This window comes from Felis catus, chromosome E3, assembly GCF_018350175.1.
Source record: "Felis catus isolate Fca126 chromosome E3, F.catus_Fca126_mat1.0, whole genome shotgun sequence".
In the NCBI taxonomy this organism is placed as follows: domain Eukaryota; kingdom Metazoa; phylum Chordata; class Mammalia; order Carnivora; family Felidae; genus Felis; species Felis catus.
Window position 1 is genome coordinate 13,888,326 of NC_058383.1, and position 25,240 is coordinate 13,913,565.

The window sequence follows — 25,240 nt, forward strand, 5'->3', positions numbered from 1 at the left end:
TGACTTGTCTCTCTCTCTCTCTCTCTCTCTCTCTCTCTCTCTCTCTCTCTCCTCTCTTTCTCTTTCTTCCCCCCCTCTTTCTACCCCTCCTCTCTCTCTCTCTCTCTCTCTCTTTCTTTTTCTTTCTTTCCCTCTCTCTCTCTCTCTCTCTCATCATAAAACATAGAAGTTTGAACATAGAAGTTAAAGCATTTTGGAGGTACATTTCTGAGACTTCAGGGGCCCTGTCATTTTCTTATTAGGTTTGTCCCCAAGTATTACATGATTTTTGTTATTATAAAGGGGCTCATTTTTAAATTTTACTTTCTGTTCACTATTGCTGGTATGTAGAAAAGCTACTAACGTGTGTGGAGTTTTTTTATTTGCATATTTTACTGAGTTCTCTTATTCTCATACATTTCTCATCTGATTGTGTTTTCTAGCTAGACTATTATTATTATTTTGTAAATAGTTTTGCCTCTTCCTTTTTTTTCGTATTGCTGTTGGTTTTCAATTTTAAAAAAATTTTTAGTGTTTATTTATTTTTGAGAGAGAGACAGTGCCAGCGGAGGAGGGCAGAGAGAGAGAGGGAGACACAGAATCGGAAACAGGCTCCAGGCTCTGTGCTGACAGCCCATGACACGAGGCTCGAACGGGGCTCGAGCTCGCAGACTGTGAGATCATGACCCGAGCTGAAGTCGGATGCTTAACCGACTGAGCCACCCGGGCACCCCTGTTAGTTTTTAATTTCAATGACAAGAATATTGTGTTTCTTACAGGTATAGTCCACATTGTCTATTACACCAAATATACCTGGTACATATTTCTGGGTTGAAGGGAAGGTGCTGACCATTGAGTCATTTTCCAGTTTACTTTTATGATCAGATTTATTTGTTTTTGAGTCAGTTTTAGTAGTTGAGATCTTTTCATAAAATCCACTTATTTTCAAATTTATTATAAACTCATGCATTATATTTTCTTATCTTATAGAAAATATACCCTCCGTGTTTGTGGTCATACCGCTATTCACATTCTCAGTTTTGTTTGCTATGTGTTTTTTTTTTTTCCATGCTCAGACTTTTTTAATGCATGACCAGTTTTCTTTTTAAATTTTTAATAGGTAAGGGGCACCTGGGTGGCTCAGTTGGTTAGGTGTCCGGCTCTTGATCTGGCTCAGATGTTGATCTCAGGGTCTTGAGTTCTAACCCCACCCACGTTGGGCTCTGTGCTGGGTTGGGGTGTGGAGCCTACTTTAAAAAAAATTGTTTTTTTTTTAATAGGTAACATGATCACATGGTACCAGATTTGTACGTAACCAATGTCCAAGTTCCTCTTTCTTTCCAGATTTGCGATTCAAACCATGATGTTGTTTCATTGTGTCTATAGGGCTCCAGTCAAAAGAATTCCATGAGTTTCTTGGCCAAGTGTTGCCAAATTACCCTCCACTGAAGTTGTGGGCTTTCTATTCTACTAGTAAAGTACAATCACGGGCCCATTTTCCCCAAGGAACTTGTATCAGATGTGTATCGAAAGGAAACAGGAGTTTTCCTAATCTGCCCTTATCTTTTTTTTTTTTAATTTTTTTTTTAACATTTTTATTTATTATTTTTGAGACAGAGAGAGACAGAGCATGAATGGGGGAGGGGCAGAGAGAGAAGGAGACACAGAATCGGAAGCAGGCTCCAGGCTCTGAGCCATCAGCCCAGAGCCCGACGCGGGGCTCGAACTCACGGACCGTGAGATCGTGACCTGAGCTGAAGTCGGACGCTCAACCGACTGAGCCACCCAGGCGCCCCTGCCCTTATCTTTAAAAAAAAAAATGTATTGTGTTTGAGTCAAGGTTATTTTCTTTTAACATTTTTTAAAGTTTCTTATTTATTATGTATTTTTGAGAAAGAGGGGTGTGAGCAGGGGAGGGGCAGAGAGAGAGGGAGAATCTCAAGCAGCCTCACTCTCAGCACGGAGCCAAACGTGGGGCTCGAACTCACAAAACCACGAGATTATGACCTGGGCCAGAAATCAAGAGTCAGACGCTTACCTGACTGAGCCACCCAGGCGCCCCTGAGTCAAGTTTATTGAGATATAGTTTACATGTAGTAAATTCACCCTTTTTACCGTATACTGTGCAGTGTCATTTTAATTTGCATGTGTTTTATTGTAAGCATGATGTGTTATTTTTATAATCACAAGAAGGGCGATTCTAAAACCCCAAAATGTAATGAGTAACACTTGTAAATAAGACTGGTGCATTTGCACATTCTTATTTCTTTCAACCTCAGCAAATTTCGTCCTTTGGCAAACTCCGAGCACACAGAGCAATACAAAATGATTTTTTTTTTTAATGTGTTCATGCCAATTTTGGAGAAGCACAGTAAGACAAATTGTCAAGATGGAAAAGCTTAACTGGGAAGATACATTTATTGAATAATTGAAAGGAAGAGGAAATGCATTACCGATTAGCCACAAAAATGCATGACGCCTAATCTGTGCCTCAAGAGACTCATGTAAATGGGGAGTCGTAAAACTGTCTCAGCCCCTGAGTTCTTACAGTTCTTACCAGCCTTCTAACCTGCCACCCTCGCTTCTGGGTTGCAGGAGTAGGGCATCGGCGGACTGATGATCGCTTCCAGGTTTAGCTGAAGTCCGAGTGTTCTAGCAACTCTCTGTAGCTTTCCTACCCCTTCGCACTGTCTCTCTGTACCAAATATTGTAATGGACTCTTGGATTTTACCATTACCTGCTCTGTTCAGGATTTTTGTTTCGGAGGGGGCAGCAATGCGTAAATCAGAGAAAAAGCAATTAATGGTGGCAAGAGTTAGGGCTAGAACAAAAGCCCTCTGATTCATTAAACAGCCAGGTGACCTCCATCAAGTGCGTTCCCCAACTTCTCGGGGCTCATTCGCCGTCTAATCGGAGAGGATCGGATAATAAGATCCTTGCTACTCACAGAAAGAGCCAAGGCTCAGTAGTATCACCTGGGAAATAGAAAGGGAGACTCTGGAGCCCCATCCCAGAATTCCTGAGTCCAAATTGGCATTTTAAGCAGGTGTGCAGGTCATTTGTATGCACCTTCAAGTGCATGGTTTTCCCAGATTCTGGTCTCACACCGAAATTCTGGGCTTCTGGGTTCCCGGAGTCATTCATCATAGCCCCATAGGAATTTGCAGGGCTCACTAGGAAGATTTCGGCATTCCTGTGCACCCCCCTCTGGTTGTCCGGGATGGTGATCCAGTCTGCTCCCCGCCCCCCTAACTCTAGCTGTGTCTAGGTTGGTACTAACCGACAGTGACAAGGGGGCAACAGAGGAGACACGAAAGCCAACCCCCTTTGTCTTTACAGAGCCTTGGGAAGCAAGCCCAAGGCTGCGCCACGCCCCCTGCCAACTTGGCTGTGTTGTCCTCATTCTAGAGGCCCATTAAATAAAGAACGAGGAGATAAATATAGTCAAGCTACACAGACGAAGCACTTATCTATGTGTTTCTAATGTGCTTCCTTACCGGCATAAGGAAAATCGAAACGATGTTCTCTGGGTGGTGTCCCTTGGAAAAATGACACTTTCTTTTATGTCAGAGAGAAACTTCGTTTGGACACTGATTTGGGGCGGGGGAACATGAATTTGAATTTAAATTTAATGAGATGGAAAATATTTATGTATTTATCCTTCACCTTCCCAGCCTGGAGAGAACAAAGCACTTCAAAAGGAGAGAAATGCGTTCCTGCCGTTATAGCAAGCATAATGATCCTAATTAGCCGTTGGAGTGTCAGAGTGGGAAGAACCCTTGCTTATGCATCCAGAACTTCTCACTGAGGAAAATCTCTTAGACCGTGTCCTGTTAGGATGTCTGGGGTGGTAGTGCTTCTGCCACGGGACCTAACCAACCAGCTTGCGTTGTAGGAAGCCGGTGTATTTCAGTGAGCTCGTGTAATTTCTTTCTGTGGAAATGATAGAAAAAACATTGAAAGCAAAGCCCAACCAGAGCCCCTAGGTGTGAATGTCTGGAGATAAAGGATCTTCTCTCCTTATTTAGGAGTTCGGGCTGAACGGGGCCTGTCCACATCAAGAATCTTGATGGGGTGCCTGGGTGGCTCAGTCGGTTGGGCGTCCGACTTCAGCTCAGGTCATGATCTCACGGTTCGTGATTTTGAGCCCCGCGTCGGGCTCTGTGCTGACAGCTCAGAGCCTGGAGCCTGCTTCCGATTCTGTGTCTCCCTCTCTCTCTGCCCCTCCCCTGCTCATGCTCTGTCTCTCTCTGTCTCAGAAATAAATAAAAACACTTAAAAAATTTAAAAAAAAAAAGAATCTTGATGTTCTGTCTCAGCCCTCAAGCTGATAAAATTTCAGCTTATCGTTAGCAAAAGTCTTCCCAGAAAGGCTCTGAAGGACAGCACTGGATGGAAATATGTGTGAGTGGGATGCCAGGAGTCTAGAATTACTTTTCACCGAGGTCTTATTGGATGCTTTATACTTTGGTGGCTGAAACATGCCAAGAGGGGACTTTCTTTGCATGCTAGGTCACATTAGCCCCAAAATGTGCCTTGTTTATAAACCCAGTTTGCTTCTGCTTTTGAGCATGTTATAGGCTTGATTTTTTTTTTTTTTTTTTTTTTTTTTTTTTTACCAAAAGAACGTTTAAAATAATGGGTCACTTTGATGCAAATTCCAGGGGAGAAAGATGGCAAGTGTGGCAAGTGTACCTAAGAGGACATCCACAGAAACTGAGAGGACCATTGAGAATACCATGTACTTTCCGCACTCGATCCAGTGAGATTGGAAGGGAAAGCTGGGGGCCCAAAGTAGTTTATTTTGGAACGCCTGGAGCACATCCTCATTTCAGAGAGTATCGTAATCGGTTCTCTCCCTATTTCTGAGCTGTGTGATAATAAAAGGATGGCTTTTTTAGCACAAAGTAGTGAGAAGGGTCATTCCCTGCCCCCCCTCCCCGATGTATACAAAAGCATAACTCATCAATAGGGACATTTCTTTCTATTTAATGTCGTATTTGTCTTTCATTCTTCTGTTAGAGGATTTTATGGAGTTTGGCTTATGCGGTGATCAAATAAACACTCTGTGAGATGTGGCATAGATGTTTGGGGCTTTGGAGAGGAGCAGATCTTTTAAATTCATAACAGGAATTTTGCCTCCTCGTTCAGCACTGCACGCTTCCGCTGGCCGGGGGCGTGGGGGACCCTTTAAAAGGTCTGGCTTTGTATAGCTGACTGTAAATTGACTTGAATTCATGTTTGCACCTTGGATCTCAGACGTTGCTAGGATCACTTGGCGAGCACGAGGAGGCCGCCGTTTGACCACAGTTTAGCACTTGCCAAACAAAAAATTATTTCTGCAAATGTCAAGTGTGTCTCATCAAGTCAGAATGGGAAGGGGGAAGACGCAAGGCCAAGAAGGAACATCTGTGGGTGGTTCAATAACATTTGCTTCACTTGCTGTTTGAAAACACCGCTCTTTTGTATATTCAAGAACTGTATGGGTTTTAAAAGGGAGAGATCAACTTGCCGGCTATTGTTTCTTAATTTTACTGCATGAAAGGTTTTGTCAAGACTAAGGAAGACATCCACTTTCAGACCCTGGTGGCCTAGGCTGCTTTCTGGAATGCAGCCTCCTCCGGCCGGCCCGTCTTTCCCTGTTCACAGTGTGCTCGTGTCCCGCACGTGGTAACGTGAGGACAGGAAGCCAGGAGGCGGCCCTGGGCCACCCCGCGTCATTGAGACCGTGCGACCCGGAATCCGGGCTTGGACTTGGCTTTCAGCTCCTCGCTTCACACTCACGTGTCATTACCTGTGGTTTTGTCTTTGCTCTCCCCCCACCCCGCACAGATCCGGAGTTAGGTGTCGGCACACTGCCCGAACATGACAGCCAGGATGCAGGGCCGATTGTCCCCAAGATATCCGGTCTAGAGAGAAGCCAGGAGAAGAGCCAGGACTGTTGCAAAGAGCCCATCTTTGAGCCCGTGGTGCTTAAAGACCCCTGCCCTCAGGTCCCCCAGCCGCTACCCCAGCCCCAGGCGGAACCCCAGCCCCGAGCTCCTTCTCCAGACCCCGACCTGGTGCGGCGCACAGAGGCCCCGCCTCAGCCCCCACGTCCAAGCACACAGCCACCACAGGCGCCCCCAGAGGCCCAGCTTCAGCCCGCCCCTCAGCCTCCGGTGCAGAGGCCGCCGAGGCCGCAGTCCCCCACCCAGCTGCTCCACCAGAGTCTCCCGCCTGTGCAGGCCCATCCCTCATCCCAGAGCCTCACCCAGCCATTGTCCGCCTACAACAGCAGTAGCTTAAGCCTCAACAGCTTAAGGTGAGCAACCTGCTTTTTTGTTGTTGTTGTTGTTGTTGTTTTTGGCCTGACTTTTGCCATCTTCTTTGGGACCGGCAGGCAGGAATGGGGAAGGGGTTCCCAAGGACAGTGCTTGTGTTCCCCGGGAGGCAGAGACCAGGGGACAAGGAGAGGGTTTGGCCTGACTTTTGCCATCTTCTTTGGGACCGGCAGGCAGGAGTGGGGAAGGGGTTCCCAAGGACAGTGCTTGTGTTCCCCGGGAGGCAGAGACCAGGGGACAAGGAGAGGGCCCCGCGAGGCTCGGGGCTCTTGGGAGAGGGCAGGTTGGCCTGGGTTGGGGAGAGAGGACGTTGCGAAGAACTAAAAGAGCTGCAGAGACTCCTGGGGGGGGGGGGGGGCAAAGGCAGGAAGGGGAGGGAGTGTGCATAAGACACAGTGTAGAGGGGAGCTCCCCACCCTGTCCCGGAGAGAGGCCACGAGGGGAAACCTACCAGCACCCAGCGCTATGAGATTTAAAAAAAAATTTTTTTAACATTTATTTATTTTTGTGTGTGTGAGAGAGAGAGCACATGCAGGGGAGGGGCAGAGAGAGAGAGGGAGACACAGGATCCGAAGCGGGCTCCAGATTCTGAGCTGTCAGCACAGAGCCCGACGTGGGGCTCGAACCCACAAACTATGAGATCGTGACTTGAGCCGAAGTCAGAGCCTTAACCGACTGAGCCACCCAGGCGCCCCCAGCGTTAGGAGATTGTTAGAAGGGAGGGATTTGCCCCCATGAGAGGATGTGCTGCAACTCCAGAGTCAGGAAGATGGGACCAGGGGACTCCGGTTCCTCGGAGGAACCGCCGAGGAAAGGGAGACAGAAACCCGGGTGTGGGGCCAAGCGTGGCCCACCCTCGCTTGCCCCGGAGGTTGTAATTCTAACCTAGTAGGGCTTTGCTTTCCTTGTGACGTGACTGACGGGGGTTCTGGGGCGGGCTGTTTTCCTGTCTAGGACAGGGGAAGGAAACTGCCTTTGCCAGGGTTCATTTCTGTGGCCCTCCAGACCACAGCGGTGATGAGGGGCTCCCTGGTTCACCTTCCTATCTGTGCTTCTTCATCAAGGGGCAGCAGTCAGACAGGGTGAGCTCAGGCCGTTGTTCTCGCCCATCTTTGTAAAGTGGAGGAAGTGTGGCTAGTGGAGGACGGACAGAAGGCGCAGGGTTTCTAGGGGCAGAGGTGAGAATCTGGCCACAGAGCGGGAGCCGACGTGAGTTTCCGGCCGCCATCGGGTCACCAAGTGTTCACCGCTGAGAGAGAGAGAGAGAGAGGCAGAGCATAAGCAGGGGAAAGAGAGAAGGAGAGAGAGAATCCCAGCAGGCTCTGTGCCCTCAGTGCAGAGCCCAATGCGGGGCTCGATCCCACAAACCATGAGCTCATGACCTGAGCCGAAACCAAGAGTCAGACGTTCAACCCACTGAGAGCCACCCAGGCGCCCCTGCGGTTATGATTTTAGCAGAGGCTTCTTGTGGGCGTGAGGGAGGGTCTATAAAGAAGAAGGAACAGGAGAAAGCATTGCACGGCTTTGGGCAGTGAGATAGGATTTTTTTTTTTTTTTTTTTAAGAAAATAAATTGCTTACCTCTTTTTTCCTTCCTTCCTTTTTTTTTTTTTTTTTTGGTCACTCCAACAGCAGTAGCAGAAGCAGCACCCCAGCAAAGACTCAGCCCGCCCCGCCTCACATCTCTCACCACCCTTCGGCCTCCCCGTTCCCCCTCTCACTGCCCAACCACAGCCCCTTGCACAGCTTCACACCCACCCTCCAGCCCCCCGCACACTCACATCACCCCAATATGTTCGCCCCTCCCACGGCTCTGCCTCCGCCACCACCTCTGACTTCAGGGAGTCTGCAGGTCCCCGGACACCCGGCCGGAAGCACTTACTCAGGTAGGAGGGGGGGCCGACCTCGCCCACCTGCCCTCCCGTCTCCCACGCTTGGGGCCTCACCACTGCCTGTGTGTCCTTCATGGCTAGGTTTTATCGACTGACCCGTTGCTGCTTTATTATAGAGACTCTTGTAACCCGCCTCCGGTCCTTCATGGGCTGAGGTTTGGCAGAAATACACGCCGCCCCCTACCCACCTAGCACAGCCCAGGAGGCTCGGACACAGCCAAAGGGAAGCCAGCTGGCTGGAAGCCCAGAGGCTTTTCCAAATAAGGCCACGCACTACGTGGTAAAACACGGGTTACATACGCCCGGTCATCCCATTCGAGGGACGGAAACTTCACCAGGCCCGCGACTGTTCTGTTCCAGTCTCTTTAAGTTCCATCCTGGTTTATGGGGGTTGTTTTCAAGGAGTGGGGCCTTCTACGTTCTTGGGAGGGGAAGATGCGCTTTTCGCTCCAAGGTATCCCAGAGTTTTAAGTCTTAGCAAAATCCAGCCTTAGGTATTGGCCTCTTCTCTCCTCACCTGTATTGACCAGGCTGGTATCCCAAGTTTGGGCCCCTGTAGCCGTGCTGTCCCACTGTGGCAGACATTCCCCCTTGAAGACGAGGACATGGGAACACAGCCAGGTTAACAGAGATCAGTGTGCACTCAACGAGGTTAATTCCTTGAACCGTCAATATTGTCCCCCTGTGGTAGATGAGGGAGCTGAGACCCAGGTGGGTGATATCCCCACCCCCCGCCACGCCCAGGCTCTCTGAGCTGGCGGTCACAGAGCCGAAAACTGACCTCTGGCTGTTCGGCCTGGAGCCTTGTCCCCGAAAGCCTAGGGGCTGGAAGAACGCAATCCCATTGTGACTGGGCGTCAGGATCCTCCGGTTGGTTGTTCCCTTCCATCCGGGGGCACAGGGGCCCTCGGGGGTGCCCTCAGCCCCGCCGACCTCTCTGGTCAGGGCCTCGGGTGTCCTTATCCAAAGGATACCACACGGGGTGGGGGGGGGGGGAAGCATCACCCTCTCCCTTTCCTTCTTTTCCAGAGCAAGACATCTTGCGACAGGAACTGAACACACGCTTTCTGGCCTCTCAGAGTGCTGACCGCGGGGCTTCCCTGGGCCCTCCGCCCTACCTGCGGACCGAGTTCCACCAGCACCAGCACCAGCACCAGCACACGCACCAGCACACGCACCAGCACACCTTCACGCCGTTCCCCCACGCCATCCCCCCCACCGCCATCATGCCGACGCCAGCACCTCCCATGGTGCGTACCCCAGGCAGAAATGTGAGGATAAGTAGAGCACGACTCTCTTTTGTGCAGCACGCCGGGGCGGAATGGGCCGTCGGGGCACAGGAGACCGGGTGGGGAGCGCTGGCCACTTAGGGGCCTCCTTTGGCCTCGTCCGTCTTGGCTGGAGAGAAAGGAGTGCGCCCTGCTCCGGGCAGCGCTGACCCGGGGCTCGAGGCAGGAGCCTCTTTCTAGCAAGTTCCGTCCAGCACTGTGTGTGCGCGTGGGCGGAGGGGAGGGTATTTTAGATGCCCTCCAAGCAGTCCCAGCCAGTGTCGGTAGTTAACTTCTTCAAGGGCAGTTGTGCCTTTTTGAGCATCTTGGGGGGGTCGCCACCATGTGTAAAAATGTATCTGTCGGTGCTTCGCACCGAGTAATAATAGCAAACAGATGCTCATAGAATACTGGGAGTCAGGAGGAGGGTGGAGGAGGGGAGAGAGCCGTCAGAAGATCTGGACTGTATCCGTTACCCCTGCTCTTTCAGGGGGCTCCCCAAGCCTGTTTTGTTGGGGGCGGGGGTTATATTTTTTGTATTTCATGAGACGGTGCCCAAGTCTGGCATCCTGCTCTGTCGGCAAGTGGCCAAGGAGCGATGCACCCACAGGGGCAGAAGTCGGCCCCGTGATGAGAGCTGCCATTGCCAAGGACATGATCTTGGTCTTGACCCGGGGCTGGCCCTTGCTGGATGAGCCACCTGGGATTTGTTTTTCTTTTTTAACTTACAAACTGTAGTGAACAGTCCCATATTAGGGTGCTAAGTATTCTGAGATAGAGCCCTGTCTGCCACAGTGAGTATTAGAGTGTTTTACTGACTTAATTTTTCATATTTAAGGAAATTACTTGATTTGAAGGCAGTTAGTGTCGGCATGGCGAGAACAGATTTGAATTCCGTGATTTTTAAGAGGTGCGCCCTTCACCAAACTTTGCGTCCTCTCCTCCCTCCCCCTCCCATTTTGTTCTACTTAATGTTTTTAAAGATGGAATTTTAAAGTTTATCTTGTAAATTTTATTTAGGAGAACATTCGAGATGAGGCCTTGGGACCAAAATGTTTTCCTATAGTAAATCCTGTATGTTTTTTTTTTCTGGATGAATTGTTGTCCTTCTCAACAGTTACGTTTTTTAAGGGCTTAATATTTGGGGAAAGAATTTATGGCAGCCTGAGTGGGCTGTTAAATCAAATCTAACTAAGGGTGGGTTGTAGCACCAGGACGTTGATGTTATTTAGAGGAAGCGGTGGGATACTCTTTTCTGCTCAAAAGAGAAGTTCCAAGACCTCTCCCAGATTCCTTTATATTTGGGTCTAATACGTTTCAGCAGGTGGCTGAACATACAGTTCTTCAGCCACAAGGAAGATGGAAATGGAGGGAACTCTCTGGATAAATCAGACCAAATGCTCGCTTCCCTTTGATGTATCTGAATAATTGCCCCTTTTCTCCAGTTTCAAGGTCTGGTTTATGCCGGTCTCTAAATGTAGACCGAAATGACTCTCCGGTGTGGCCAGGCCCCGCCACGCACCGTCTGCGTTTTCACTTTGGTTTCCCCTGTCTTGTCGGAGGGACTCAGGAGTCGAGAACGGTTTCTCACGTTACAACGAGGTCGCGGAGTCTGTTGACAGCCTAATTAACGGCGGAGAGGCTCGCTCAGGGCTGCCTCCGCCGAAGCCGTGAACAGAAATGTAGACTCTTTAAGTAACTAGCTTTTGCTTTGATCCCTTTACAGTTTGACAAATACCCTACAAAAGTTGACCCATTCTACCGGCACAGTGTGAGTCTTGTTATCATGCTACACATTCAATGTAACTGCTTTTCCATTTTTGTCCTCTTGCCACAGATCAGTAAATGACTAGCAGCCTTCCTTAATCATCTTTGCGAGAATTCCCATTGCGCCTCGTCACTTTGGATGCTTGCTTTTGTGACGTTTGCTTCTGGTAAAGATGCAGTATCCTCTTCCGAATCAAAAGATCATTAGCGCGCCTGACACCTTAAAGCACAGGTGAACCTCACTGCGAGCCAGGCGTCTGTCCTCAAAGTGGGGGGTCTGCACTTGAGTCACTGTGGCCGCAGGAGACCCTGGAATCACAGGATTTCAGGGATTGCCCAAAACAGCCTCAGCACAGATCTCCCAGAATCCAACGTGAAGTATTTCTTCCGAACAGAATGTCGTTCGTCTTTTTTGACTCCTAAGTCCTCCAAAAGCGGATTCTTATTTCCTCCTGACTAAATGTAGACCCCTCTCCCACGTGGCTGGTCGTGTTCTCCTGGGCTTGTTACAACCAAAACCAAAAACTATCATTTCAGTCAAAGAGGGTCCTAAGATTGAAATACATGGTTTTTCCCCTTTAACCTCATTCTTCTTTATGTAACAAAAAAATTTTTTCGTTTATGCCACGTTAAAGAGTACGGTTCTAGAACTGAAATCGGCACCAGCCTCTTTCGATACATTTCAGTTGAGACGTGAGACGAGGGCTTTACTTATTTATCTTCTAAGACAAACACCTTGTACATCTTACCATGATATTTTGATTATGGAGTGAATACTGCATCCTTCTTACCTGAAAGTTTGCAAGTTTCTTTGCTCAGTGGTTTATTCATATTTTTCAAGCGACACCAGAAAGAAAGAAGAGGAGTAATTTCTTGTAGCCACGTTGTCCATCCGTCCTCACCTATGCTTGCTTGGAAAGAAGTGCTCCTCAGTAGATCAGCAAAGCCTGTGAGCTCATTCCTACTCCGAACCAGATAATCAGACCCTGCCTTAGTCCAGAGTGTAGCCAGCCGAGAAGTCAAAACTGCAAGATATTAGAAATCAATTAAGCATCAGTTACTCTAGAGACGTGCAGACATGACGTGAGGGAGCCTCCTCAGGAAGAGATGCGGAAAGTGTATCCGAGTGCCGGAGCCCCACGTTGTTCTGGCACTTTCTGCTCACAGCACTGTGATACAAAAGCATTTTTTGTTTTTTTTTAACGGACGTGCAAAATGCAGTAGACGCCTGGGCTTCCTCTTTAGCGCTGTCCCGCGAGTGGTGCCGTCCTTAAGGGTCATCAGATTTCTGCCCTTTGTGCTTGTGGATTTCAGCGAAGGACTGGCTAAGGAAGTCATTCCTAGAGACAGTTTAGCGTGCTCAGCCAGTGGCTCAGATTTACTTCTGAGTAAATCTGGACCAAGTGTAGAGCCTTCCTACATGCGTGTGCCACCGGCGGTCCTAGAAGTACGATAGAGAGTAAGCCCGGGGGCCTGAATTTCCGGCAGGTTTATGTTTTATTACTTAGATACTTCAGGTTTTTCATCCGGTGGGGGGTGGGGAGTCCAGAATAGGGGACCGTATTCTAAGAGGGTCAGTCATGGACTGTAACAGCAGAAGGACAGTAATGAAAATATCTAATTTTTGTATTGAAAACGTTAAAGGCAATATACCCACCGAGAGGCGGAGTATTAGAGACTTGAGTGTGTTTTAGTGTGGCATGTACTTAATTACACCGCTTCATACAGTATACTGGGGGAGGGTTATTTCATTTTATTAGTTATAGTGGATAATGTATGAAGTACTTAGTCTCCCCTGCTTTGGGGATTAGGACGTTATAAGGGGAATTAAGATGGAATGCGCTCAAGTATCTAAAACACAATTTTAGACTTAAAAGTAGTTTTAAATGAGGGCACTTGGCTCGCAATCACTGTTTAAGTGGATTTAGTTCAATATCAATTAGTCTGAAAAACTTTGCTGCATCATTGAAGGGAGCAAAATGAAATAAAGACCCACAGAAAAGCATGTGCCCTGAAAACAGGATTGCAAAATGGGCATTTCAGCCATTACCTAGAAATAGCTAACAGAAAGGCATCATTAGCAAAAGCGTGAGTTCTTAGTATCGTGTCTTTGACATTTTATGCAACCCGAAAGGTGGGCCACGACTTCAATGTCTGTATGGTGGTTTGATCAAAGTAAATGGAATCGGAGCAGTGGGATCTCGGAAATACTCAATTTCTAGAAGGAGGAAACGATGTCTGTGCCTTGTGTTCAGTATTGCTGCATATTTCTTTCCTCCATCGTGTCCTCTTAATTCCAGAAAATTCATATTCTTAATTCAGAATCATTCTTCTCCCTGCACTGAGTGGTCGGACACAGCAAGGGCTGGGTGTGGGTAGCCCCCAGTGAGCCTGTCCACCTTCTAGAAAACAGTAGCTCCGTTGTAAGTGCACACTGAATCGTTTCGTTTTACCCTCCCACAAATATTTGTCATCATTTGAGATGAGACAATTAAATTGTCCTCTGAAACTGCCACTTCTGGAACAACGTAATGAAGCAAGGATTGTGCATATTTTCTCATTTCCTCAAACTATTAAAAATCTAAAATTACTAATTGAGTTTTAATGGTATAAAATCCTGGAACTCATAAAGAGTTGCTTCTTTTTCTTCCTTTTTCCCTAATTTTTCTTTTTTTTTTTTTTTTTTTCCTTTTTCTAATTAACTTGTAATTTTCCGGGCATCTTATTTGGCTCAGCACCCCTCCTGTTTTTGATGCACATTAAAATCTCAAACCATTTAGGTCTTCTATCCGATTTAACAATTAATAATTAGAAAAGCTCCCTTTCTAATGATGTCCTCATCTGGGACGTCATTTGTTGGCTGATTGATTCTGAACTACTTTTAACTTTTTAAGTTAAGCATTCATGGCACATCTGTGTGATCATCTCATCCTGGCTTCTTGACTAATAGCATCAAACTGAGATTATCTGGCTTGCTAATGTTGATGTCGTTCTATGGGAAGGGAATTGGAATATACCATTTGCCTCCTACTAAAATCTTTTTTTCCCCTCTCCGTCTTTGGCCACAGCTCTTCCATTCCTACCCTCCTGCAGTGTCGGGCATCCCCCCTATGATTCCACCCACTGGTCCTTTTGGTTCACTACAAGGAGCATTTCAGCCGAAGGTAAGAAACCTTACCGTGGAAATAGGCAAGCATCCTTACAAGCCGAGCCCCAGGCTAGGCGTGCGGGTGGGTGGGTTCTCTATCCTGTTGCCCGCCAGTGACTAATCTTCCCAATCCGAAGTGACCGCCAGGATTAGAGCGACGTTTTGGTTTTTTGGGTCTTTGGGGGGTTTTTTTGCGAGCCCTCTCTCTGAGTTTTAAACCTCAGCCCGAATTGCATTTTCAATCTGTATTATCCATGTAATCTCAGCTGAGCCGCGATTTCCTATAATCTTGAAAATATACAGAATACGTATATATGTTTTATTGCCCGTATTGTGGACGTAAGCTTCTGGTCAGGAAATGTATGAAATGTCAGATATGTGTGCACCAAGTTGTCCCTGGGTTACATGTTACGAGCAAAGAGGCAAAGCTGAGCCTTGACTGATGGTAAGAGACGGGAAGAGAACAATTCCAAACTAAAATTGCATCCTTCCCGTTGTGTGAGGGGAAGACGCTTCTGCTCCCTCTTCCCCATTTTGCTCCTGAGCCCTGTCTGTCTGCAAATTCTGGCCCTACTCTGCTTCAGTCCTCCCTCAGCCGTGGTCATGCTTACCAAGGTCAAGACCAACAGCCTCATGGGAAATTAACCTTTGGCCCTTTAAATAACTAAACTCGTTTCTACCTAGTCAGTGTTATCCTACTCATCTGGGGCTAGGCTTCTCTCTGAAGGTCAATAGAGAGGAGTCGTTCTCAGGACACTCTGCCCTTATGCGACTTTATCACAGCCCCTTCTTTATTTTTATACAAAAGCGAGGGGCGCCTGGGTGGCGCAGTCGGTTAAGCGTCCGACTTCAGCCAGGTCACGATCTCGCGGTCTGTGAGTTCGAGCCCCGCGTCGGGCTCTGGGCTGATGGCTCAGAGCCTGGAGCCTGTTTCCGATTCTGTGTCTCCCTCTCTCTCTGCCCCTCCCCCGTTCATGCTCTGTCTCTCTCTGTCCCAAAAATAAAAACGTTGAAAAAAAAAATTTACAAAAGCGAAATGCAGTTATGTGAGTAACCGTCCTCAGACTTTTTAAGTAGGGAAGTTTGCTGTGTGTGGTTTTTGGTTTTCCTTTTTATTTGTTTATTATTCCCGATCTCATTTCTAAGAGGAAACACCAGATTGGGGCCAGGGTCTTCCAGCATGAGCGCATTTTGCCTTTCTAGAGGCACGTTGTCATAAAACTAGAAACAGGAAAAGACATTTAAAAGCATTGGGGGTAGGACGAGGTACACCTCAGAAGTGACATCTATCTGCTTGGAATTGTGGCTTATAGGCCGGGTTATCCATACCTGGGACTTGCGTGATGGCCCTGTGAAACCCTCCTGTCTTGGGATGAAATGACAATGATTTTCCAACCCCTCCCCCCCGTCTGCCATTCCCTGCACCCTCACACCCTGGGCCCTGGTCTGTCCCCTCTGGGCTGCACCAACTCTCCAGTGCCTCTCCAAACAGACTGCTAGGTCATTTAATAAATTAGACTATTTCCCTCACTCACAATTATCCAATCACACAGAAAACTACATCTGGGCAAGAAAGTGTCTCTCTTGGTGTTGCAATAGGCCTTTCCAGGCCATCTTACTGATTGAATATGTAGATTGCAGTTCATTAGCGGAGTTCTTCATATGTATGCAAATCAGGCTGTTAACAACTCCAGCTTAATTGTTAGTTGTACAGCAGCTGACTGCTTTTCTTTCATGCTTCCCCCTCCCCTCCCTTCTCCTTATAGGCAAGCTTTGTGCCTAAGCTTGAGCCCTTTTCCCACCCGCGTTAACTTCTGGTGTGAGGGGAGTCCTCGAAGTTGTGCTTTCTGCAATAAGATACCTGGTGAAACACGTCCTGACTCCTCCGTCCCCCCAGATGGGAGGGCCTGCGAGCGCCAGGAGTAGGCTTTTTTGTCGTTGCCGTAAATTCAAAGGACACAAGCCTGTGGATAAGGTTATTGTTACGAATGACATCCAAGAATGGTGGTGGTTTCGGAAAGATGAAGCCGAATTACCGTAGGAATCAGTGAATAGGAGATGTGTGCAGTCCCTGAATCAGGCCCGCCTGTTCCATTTCCACCCCTGCTAATGAGTAATGACTGAGCGTAATTCCTTGTTATTGTCTGCCGGTTAAAATTTAGAGTTAGCTTAATGTCTGTGAAACACTTGCAGTTATTCCGATGAGGGGCACCTGGTGCAGCAAATGGCCGCGACGTTCACGCAAGCAGTTCTTAGAGTGCTTGGTGGTAACGCAAAAGACACAGTGACAGGGCCGTCCGTGTCTCAGAAGAAGATGGAGTTGGGGGCAGTCCTTTCACATGTTTCTTCTCTTTGGTCCTGTGCTGCTTATTGCGGTGAGAAGTGACGTGGTCCACGTCTCTGCTTTTGGATGCCTTCCCCAGACAGGGCAAAGTCGGGTCAGGGTCCCCGGAGAAACTAGGGAGCGGGTCCTCTTGAAGAACATGTGTGATCAACTGGGGGAGATGCCTCTGTGAACTCTCGTCTTCCAGAATGAAACAAACAAACGAAATCGACGTGTGACTTGCATTATTTTAGAAGGAAAAGAAAGATCTTGCTTTTCAGGTCATGTGTTCTATGCCTCCTAAGCTGTGGTCTGATTAATTTGTAGACCTCCAACCCTATCGATGTTGCTGCTCGACCCGGGACCGTCCCGCACACTCTGCTCCAGAAGGACCCGAGGGTACGTAGAAGAAAGTCAGGCTTGGTCACAGGTAACGCCAGGGCCTGTTTGTTTCTGCGGGCCAGCCGGCGCAGGTCACGCACCTTCCTCAGCCCATCTGAGCGAGCTGCCGTGGGAGCTGTTCCTTCTAGTTTGTGCAAGAAAATGCCAGTCACTCTTAGAGAACAAAATCTCCCCTGCTCCCTTGTGGCTGATGACACAAGGGGAGCAGCTCACCAGCAGGGGAGAAGACAAATGGCTTGTGGTCCAAGCCCAGGAAGTGGGCACTATCAGCTTGTGTAGTTTCTGTTTGACCCGTCTTCTCTGTCTACGTCCCCTTACATATTCTCACCGAAGAAGTAACTATAAAATGTTTTGAATGGAAAAGCGTGAAGCACTTTTCTTCCTGGACATCACAGGACCCTCTCCCCGCACCCCCCCCCCCCAACCCCAACAGCGCTCCTGGACCCTACTTGTAATGCAGAATCCTCCTCTGACCTGAGTCAAATGTCCCTTGCGCTTTGGTTATGTCACTCGTTCATGACGCACACCTCCACCGCCTCTCAAAAACAATTGGAGGTTCTACAAAAGATGCAGTCTTGTCTCGTGGGTTGTTACTTACGTTTGGCTTTAGAGTAAATGTGGACAGACGGTGACTTTTTACAACATCGTCTTCTTCCCTGGCTAAGGGGCAGTCAGAAACTGATGACCAGAGTTAGGTTAGAAGTTAAAAATGAACTAGCTGCGTAAGTATTTTTACGATGTTTAGTGACCCTTTCAAAAGTGTGTAATACCTCTAAGTAGTGTGCGGTCATCACATGGAGTGCGTTGGTTCCACCTTACGTCTGGAGAGGACAGCTCTCCCAGAAACCCCTGGGTACCCAGGCTTCCAGGTCTACGGTCCGGAGGCCGTCCTCCCTTAGAACCCAGGCGGTGTGGTTAGAAGGGCTGTTCAGATGTGTAATGTGAGCAAATCATGTTGCCGGAGGGCAAATTGCTATTGATTAAACTTGGTCGGGGGGCTTGTCAGCGTGGACGTGCCCAGGCTTGTGAAGTGGGGGAAGGGACGCTTGGCACTTTTGATCGTGTGAAAATGGGTTAATTATTCTCTAAAAGGGCTTCATTTAAAAGTAAAATTCTAACATTTTAATTTCCCCTCCTAATGAAGCACTACAAATTTGTTAATTAGAGCAATTGTTTGAGTGACAGGCATGTAACCGAGTTGTCATTTTCTCTTCACAGTTGACAGATCCTTTCAGACCTATGTTAAGGGTAAGAGAGCTTCTTCTAGAACTGTTTTGCAACCTCTGTTTGACTCCCTGCGGGTTAAAAATACAAATCCATTACAAGGAAACAAGCCATAGAAACGCTGAAATAAAATGTTGGGAGGAGAGTGGCTGGGCTTTTCAGGTAGTGTAATTGGAAATGGCCCACATTGTGTTGCTTTGAGTGTTGGAGGAAGCCAGGCCATTGAGGGAAAGCAAACAGAACATTCAACTGAGGCACCGTATCTTGTTGGTAGGGCTGCTGAAAGCTTGACTAGTGGGAACGTACGTGGGAAGTCTTCAGCTAAAGGCAGAAATTAGGATTTCACTGAGCTCTGTGGTCTCTCCTGCACCTAGAAGAGATAGATAGATAGATAGATAGATAGATAGATAGATAGATAGATAGATAGATACACAGATACATAGATACATAGATAGATCACTCGATCCATCTATTTATCTGGGCGGGTGGCTGCCTCATTCTGTGGTACGTGATGTTGACCCTCAGAGCCATTCAACCTATTTCTCTGGTGCAGAAGAGGGCCATACTAAGCATTGGTTTTGTTAATGTCTTGAGTGGTCTGGAGAGTGGCCAAGAGATGACCTCTGAATAAACGCTGACTTACTGGGGAGGGGGATGGTCGGATGGAAGATGGATGGATAGATTTCCAGCTACACTTAACCCATTTCTGGCGCCTCTCATCAGATAATTCAATTTCTCCAAAGCGAAACAAAGGAGAACTGTGTCATCACGTAGGTGATTTCAGATGACCCATGATTTCATGACAAGAGAACTGACCCCAGACTTGGATTTAAGGATATCTTTCAGAAACAGCTCCTTAATATAGAAACCAGAAGCGTCTGTCCTTTGCCGATGTAGGAATGGGGCAGCGTTTCCTCTCATCTGGCCTGTAGTTACTGAGCGCGTGTCGGGAGCTTATGAGTAGGTTACGCAACAAGACTACAAACGGATTGGCAGGAGGTGGTCCCTGCCCTCCAGGGTGGTAAGACAGCTCACTCAGTTACTCCTCTGCTTGGAAAGCAAGACGTGAACTGATCTGAGAGACGTGGCTCGATACACTCCCAGACGTGACAGCAGCAGAGGCCTAGAGCACAGGAAGGAACCCCCTCTCTTTGTTTCTTCTCTTTTCACTTGGGAACGAGCGGCACCCAAGAACACCAGCGGGTAGTTGACTCTTAGCGAAGCGTTTGTGGGAACAGGGCCTCAATGGAAATGTGAATTTCTTTGTTCCGCTCTGGGGGTTAACACAAAACCGCGTTGGGGGAGGCTCCGCGGGTTCTTCTGTACCCTCTCTTGTTTTGAACCGATTCACAGACGCTCCCTAATTAGCTCTTCTGAACAGCCGATTTGCATGGTAGCATGGCCGCATTTGTTAGGTACAGCTTCCCCCTCTCCCGCTCTGCCAGTTGGCACCAGAAAAGAAAGAAGAGACACAGAGTGGGGCTCGGGCTTTTGCCATCTTGTGCTCGGTAACCGGGGAGGTCCCCGTCCAGTGTGGCTTTCTGAGCAGTGGCTTCCAGCTCGGGCCCCAAGGGAGGAGGGGCAGAGCTGACCGGGGGTTCCCTGAGGCCTGGGCCCTGGGCAGCCGCTAAGAGAGGGCACTTGGAGGGGGGACTGAGCACAACCGGGCCGTGAAAAAGAGCGTCTGCAGCCAAAATCTGCTGAAAAGCTCTGAAGGAATTGGGAGATGCTGTTCTCTGGAAGGTCTTCTTGTGACCACATTGCTCTTTGTTGTTCCAGAAACCAGGGAAGTGGTGTGCTATGCATGTTCACATCGCCTGGCAAATCTACCACCACCAACAGAAAGTCAAGGTCAGTCTTGCCTTCCTGGTCTGGCGGGGGAAGGGGGCAGGGGGACAGGAGCATGGGGCGGGGGGGTGGGGGGTGGTGGGGAGGGATCTCCGGATGGAGGGAGGAGGCATTTAAACAGCTTCTAAAGATCCACTGGCAAGAAGATGCTATTAGGGAATCTTACTATTAATTAGGGAAACCACCAATAAAATGATAAAATAGGAATAAACCAAGAACTCCCTGATGGTTTGTTTTTTTTTTTTCCTTTTAGAGGATTTTGTCATCATATTGATCCAAATTAGATTAAATCCTGCAAAAAGGGGTAATCTAATTATAGCAACCACGTGTTTATACAGAAAATAACAGAGTGTCTGGGAACAGCCACACACGGAAGTTTTCATTTCTGTAAGATTTGGTGCATTGGTTTCATCTTATGACTTTGGGAAGCTGATAGAGCCCTTTAGACCCTATGGGATGCTACTAAGCTTCCATCAGCAACACGTGGCGTTAAGAATTTCTTGAGGCGCCTGGGTGGCTCAGTTGGTTAAGTGTCTGACTTCAGCTCAAGGTCATGACCTCGTGGTTCGTGGGTTCGAACCCCGCATCATGCTCTGTGCTAACAGCTCAGAGCCTGGAGCCTGCTTCTGATTCCGTGTCTCTCTCTCTCTCTCTCTCTCTCTCTCTCTCTCTGCCCCTCCCCTGCTTATGCTCTCTCTCTCCTCCTCTCAAAAATAAGCAAACATTAAAAAAAAAGACACCTAAAAAAATAAAAAAAGAATTTCTCTTTCAGACGTCGTGTTTGGTTCGCAGTGACCTTAGTCATCTTGGTGACCGGTGACACAGGTTAGAAAACAGTCAGTACCCGTCAGAACCACCTCCGGCCCGTTACCCTGCAGATTATTTTGCTTCTTTTGGCTGTGTTTTTGTCACACAGATGAATACTACATTCCACTTTTCCGGCCACTTACGTGCTAGCCATTAGATTGCTGACAATTAAGAAGGTGGGGCAACTCTGAAACCCCCATATTTGAGGGGCGCCTGGGTGGCTCAGTCAGCTGAGCGTCCAACCTCGGCTCAGGTCATGATCTCGCGGTTCGTGATAGGGTCAAGAGCCTTCTGCAGGAGACCAGACGAGGCATCACTAGCTGACGTAGTTGTAACAGAAATAACTGACAAGTTCAGGTTTCATGTCTGTGTGAGTATGCCCGCATCAGTGCAGAACCTGCTTAGGATTCTCTCTCTCTCTCTCTCTCTCTCTCTCTCTTCGTCTTTTTCTGCCCCGCCCCCTGCTCGCTGGCTCTGAATAAATAAATAACTTAAAAAAAAAAAAAAAGCTGATAAATAAAGGAGGGAGAGCTGGTTGTCACAGAAATGTTTTGTTTTGTTTTGTTTCATTTATTTTGAGAGGGACCCCAAGCAGGGGAGGGGCAGAGACACAGGGAGACGCAGAATCCGAAGCAGGCTCCGGGCTCTGAGCTGTCAGCCCGGAGCCCGACGCGGGGCTTGAACTCACGAACCGTGAGATCACGACCTGACCTGAACTTGGCCGCTCAACCGACTGAGCCACCCAGGCGCCCCTGTTTTCTTTTTTAATGATTAAATGATTGAAAACGACAACAACAACCTAGCTAAAAGTTAAAAAGCCGACCTCAAGAAATGAGGTCACTAAGCTATTTTGCTTCGGTGCCAAGTACCCGCTCTCCTGCTCTTTCCCCTAGCGTCCCGTCAGTGAGTTTTGCTCACTTTTATTTTATTGTTAGGCGAGGTTTAATTAGAAACCCGATGGTTTAGCAAACCTGCGTGCTTAGGACGCTGACTAAATTTTGACACTCAGGCCAGTTCCCTCTCTGTTCTGGATGATGGCGGTTAGCGGATCGGTAGGTGAGACTCAACCCTCCTCGTAGCTCCTTCGGTTACAAGCGATGAAGGGTGTTGTATGTGCTACTTTAGCAACTTCCTCCCCGTGAAGGTGTCCCCGGCGACTAAAACCTTCATTATCTCAATTCAATTAGGAAGCCATCTTGCACACGAAGACGGCTGCTCATCTCCCCTTCCCAGCGAGCTCTTTGTAATCCCCAGGTGCCATCCGCTTGGATGGCTTCGTGGACCTAAGTTGTGGTTAATGTGCTGTGTTGTGTACCGTGCAGTATTAGCACCAAATAATCTGGCAACCAAATTAAAAGAGGCACCCAGAAGATTTTCAAGGATTTATAGTGAATTAGAAGCTCGGGTTTGGGGTCTGGCTGTCGCTGCCCTGTGGATTTGTGCAGAAATGGCATTGTCCCCTTGCCTGTAGTGTGCGTTTCCTCATTCTGTTAGTACTCCCCAAATACCACCTGCAGATTACTTCGGGTGCCAGGCTCAGAGGGCCCTCACCTGCCCTGCTGTCTAGTTGCCCAGCACTCTCCAGCGACCATACCCACGTACGCATGAGAAGCGATGGAACGTGCTATCCGCTTCCGGCTGGAAGCGATCAGGGACGTTTCATCTCGAGCGGGCACAGCGGATGAGTGGGTGAGGGAAGGGCGTACTTCGGTCGTCCCGGATTCTCACGCAAGCTAGCCCAGAGGCCTCCTGTTGACTTTAGTATACAGCGGGACGGGGCTGTGCTCGGGACGGGGAGTGTGCTCAGGGCAGACACGAGGGAGTTTGAGGTGGTGCAGGCCCAAATGGACTGTGAGCGTCAGTCGGGTGGCAGAGGTTGGAGGAGTGGGTCAGAATCAGGCGAAGGGCCGTGAAGGATGGGAGCCTGGTGGGCGGGGAGGGCCGGGCAGGGGGACGGGCACAGGGAGGGAAGCATGGAGCCTCCAGCACCCCCCGCCGGGGGGGGGCAGGGTTGATGCTCATCAGGGGAGGCGTGAGATTCAGAGAGAAGGTTGCTGAGGATTAAGAAGGTGGGGCAACTCTGAAACCCCCATTTTTGAGGGGCGCCTGGGTGGCCCCGTCACTTAACCGTCCGACTTCGGCTCAGGTCATGACCTCGCAGTTTACGATCTTGAGCCCCGTGTCCAACTCTGGGCTGACGCTCGGAGCCCGGAGCCTGCTTCAGATTCTCTGCCTCTCTCCCTCCCTCTCTGCCCCTCCCCTGCTCGCACCCTGTCTCTCTCAAAAATGAACAAACATTAAAAAAATCTTCTTTAAAAAAGAAAACCCCGTATTTGAGACGGCCACTGGCCTGAAGAGTGACGCCACAGTGCAGAAGGGAGGAAACGGTGAGCCAGTTTCTACAGCCTTCCGGGAAGGTGAACGGAGAGTAGCTTGAGGGTGGATACATACAACTGGGTGGAAACAGAGCGATGGCGGCCGATGGCAAGTGCTTCGCAAGAGGAGAAGTTGTGGCGGTGCCTGCGTGGCCCAGTCGCTTAAGCATCCGACTCTTGGTTTCGGCTCAGGTCGTGATCTCACAGGTCACAAGTTCAAGCTTATGTCAAGGACCTTGGGCTCCTTGCGCTGACAGCGTGGAGCCTGTATGGGATTCTCTCTCCCTCTCTCTCTGCTGTCTCTCAAAAACAAAAACAAAAGACGAGAAGTTCTCGATGGTTCCCTGGCTGATCTCTTCCTCCGGGAGTCGTGGGGCAGGGCCAAGAAAAAGACCCCTGTTCGTTCGATGAGTACCCCTGCTTTGTTGCTGTTTGTGTTTGTTTTTGTTTTAATATGTAACAATGAGCATCTGAAAATTAGCTTGTAGCGTGCAAATATTTCATCATAACTTCCCGTTACTAATGTACTGTGATCTATTAGAGTACAGCATAGAGTCATTAACGATTAATTTGCACAGCAGATTATTCATGCAGAATTCCTAATAAAATGAGCTTTGAAATACTATCATTTAAAAACTTGCTAAAATGGGCCTTTACAGCGAATAATAAACTGTTTCGGAGTGGTGGCGAGTTTGAATCAGGGGTTTTATTCCTCAGGCCGTATGACCTCACAGACGGAACACTGGCCCCGTCCGGACGCAGGCCCCACTAGCCCCTCGTAGGTTGACCTGCTTTTCTGGCATTCGAGGGTGAGGTGCTTTGTGGGCTGTTGTTCTCCCAGCTTTTGTAAACTTGAACCTGACTGTAGCACGCAGCCCAAGAGCACCATTCACAGAGTCTCCTTTTACCATCTCTGCCTCTTCGCTGAGATCGTTCTTCCCTGCCGTTCCTCTTAGGGTTTCATCTTTTCTTTTTCCCCTTTTTCCCCTAGAAACAGATGCAGTCAGACCCACATAAGCTGGACTTCGGATTGAAACCCGAGTTCCTGAGCCGCCCCCCGGGCCCCAGCCTCTTCGGAGCCATCCACCACCCCCATGACCTGGCCCGGCCTTCAACTTTGTTCTCTGCCGCTGGTGAGTTCCGAGCTGGAGGAAAGAGTTGTTGTTGAAGAGAACTCTTCTCTTCAAAGAGGAATGTTGTTCGCAGGTACAATTTCTGGGACGCCTGGGTGGCTCAGTCGGTTAAGCGTCCGACTTCGGCTCGGGTCACGATCTCGCGGTCCGAGTTCGAGCCCCGCGTCGGGCTCTGGGCTGACGGCTCGGAGCCTGGAGCCCCCTTCAGATTCTGTGTCTCCCTCTCTCTCTGACCCTCCCCCGTTCATGCTCTGTCTTTCTCTGTCTCAAAAATAAATAAACATGAAAAAAAAAACCCAAAACTACAATTTCTGCCAGCTTGCAAGGCAACATCCCAGTACGTCTAGGGAGACGGACCCTTCTTCACTGATACGCCCTCTTTCATTACAGAGAGAAAAAAAGATCATCTTTCTCTTCGGGGCCTCATGTTGCTTCGGCTCATTATTTGATCGTAGAAAACTTGCAGGACGGGGTAGAAACGCCTGAGGGATCTGTTCATTAACCTTCGAATGCCTCCTAGGTGTGCCAAAGCGGGGGCGGTGGGAACCGGGGGTCACTGCGTCAGAGAACGACCCGTTTCCGCTCCAAGGACATACAGACAAAAGGCAGCGGACACACAGCCGTAAGGCGCATCGGGAAACGAGAACAGCCCTCTCGGGATCAGAGGAGCCTTACCATCCAGGCCTTGGAAAGCCATTTTGCCGCACAGAGCTCCGCTCACTAATACTTGTAAATGGCGACGCTGCGCTCAA

The 25,240-nt window shown here is 48.8% G+C and overlaps 1 protein-coding gene across 10 annotated transcripts in view; it reads left to right on the forward strand.

Annotated features, from left to right (window-relative positions):
- AUTS2 (activator of transcription and developmental regulator AUTS2) overlaps positions 1-25,240 on the forward strand; it is a 1,119,695-nt gene that overhangs the window by 1,084,383 nt on the left and 10,072 nt on the right. For 5 of the 10 annotated variants that reach the window (XM_045047808.1, XM_023246462.2, XM_045047813.1 and 2 more), the window contains 9 exons: positions 5,812-6,283; positions 7,934-8,187; positions 9,223-9,464; positions 11,188-11,232; positions 14,297-14,392; positions 17,027-17,098; positions 18,320-18,349; positions 20,105-20,176; positions 24,347-24,488. In XM_045047808.1, coding sequence (XP_044903743.1) covers positions 5,812-6,283; positions 7,934-8,187; positions 9,223-9,464; positions 11,188-11,232; positions 14,297-14,392; positions 17,027-17,098; positions 18,320-18,349; positions 20,105-20,176; positions 24,347-24,488 — 1,425 coding nt within the window. The remainder of the gene's footprint in view (positions 1-5,811; positions 6,284-7,933; positions 8,188-9,222; positions 9,465-11,187; positions 11,233-14,296; positions 14,393-17,026; positions 17,099-18,319; positions 18,350-20,104; positions 20,177-24,346; positions 24,489-25,240) is intronic. The other 5 variants (XM_045047810.1, XM_023246464.2, XM_045047809.1 and 2 more) reach the window with 4 other exon arrangements.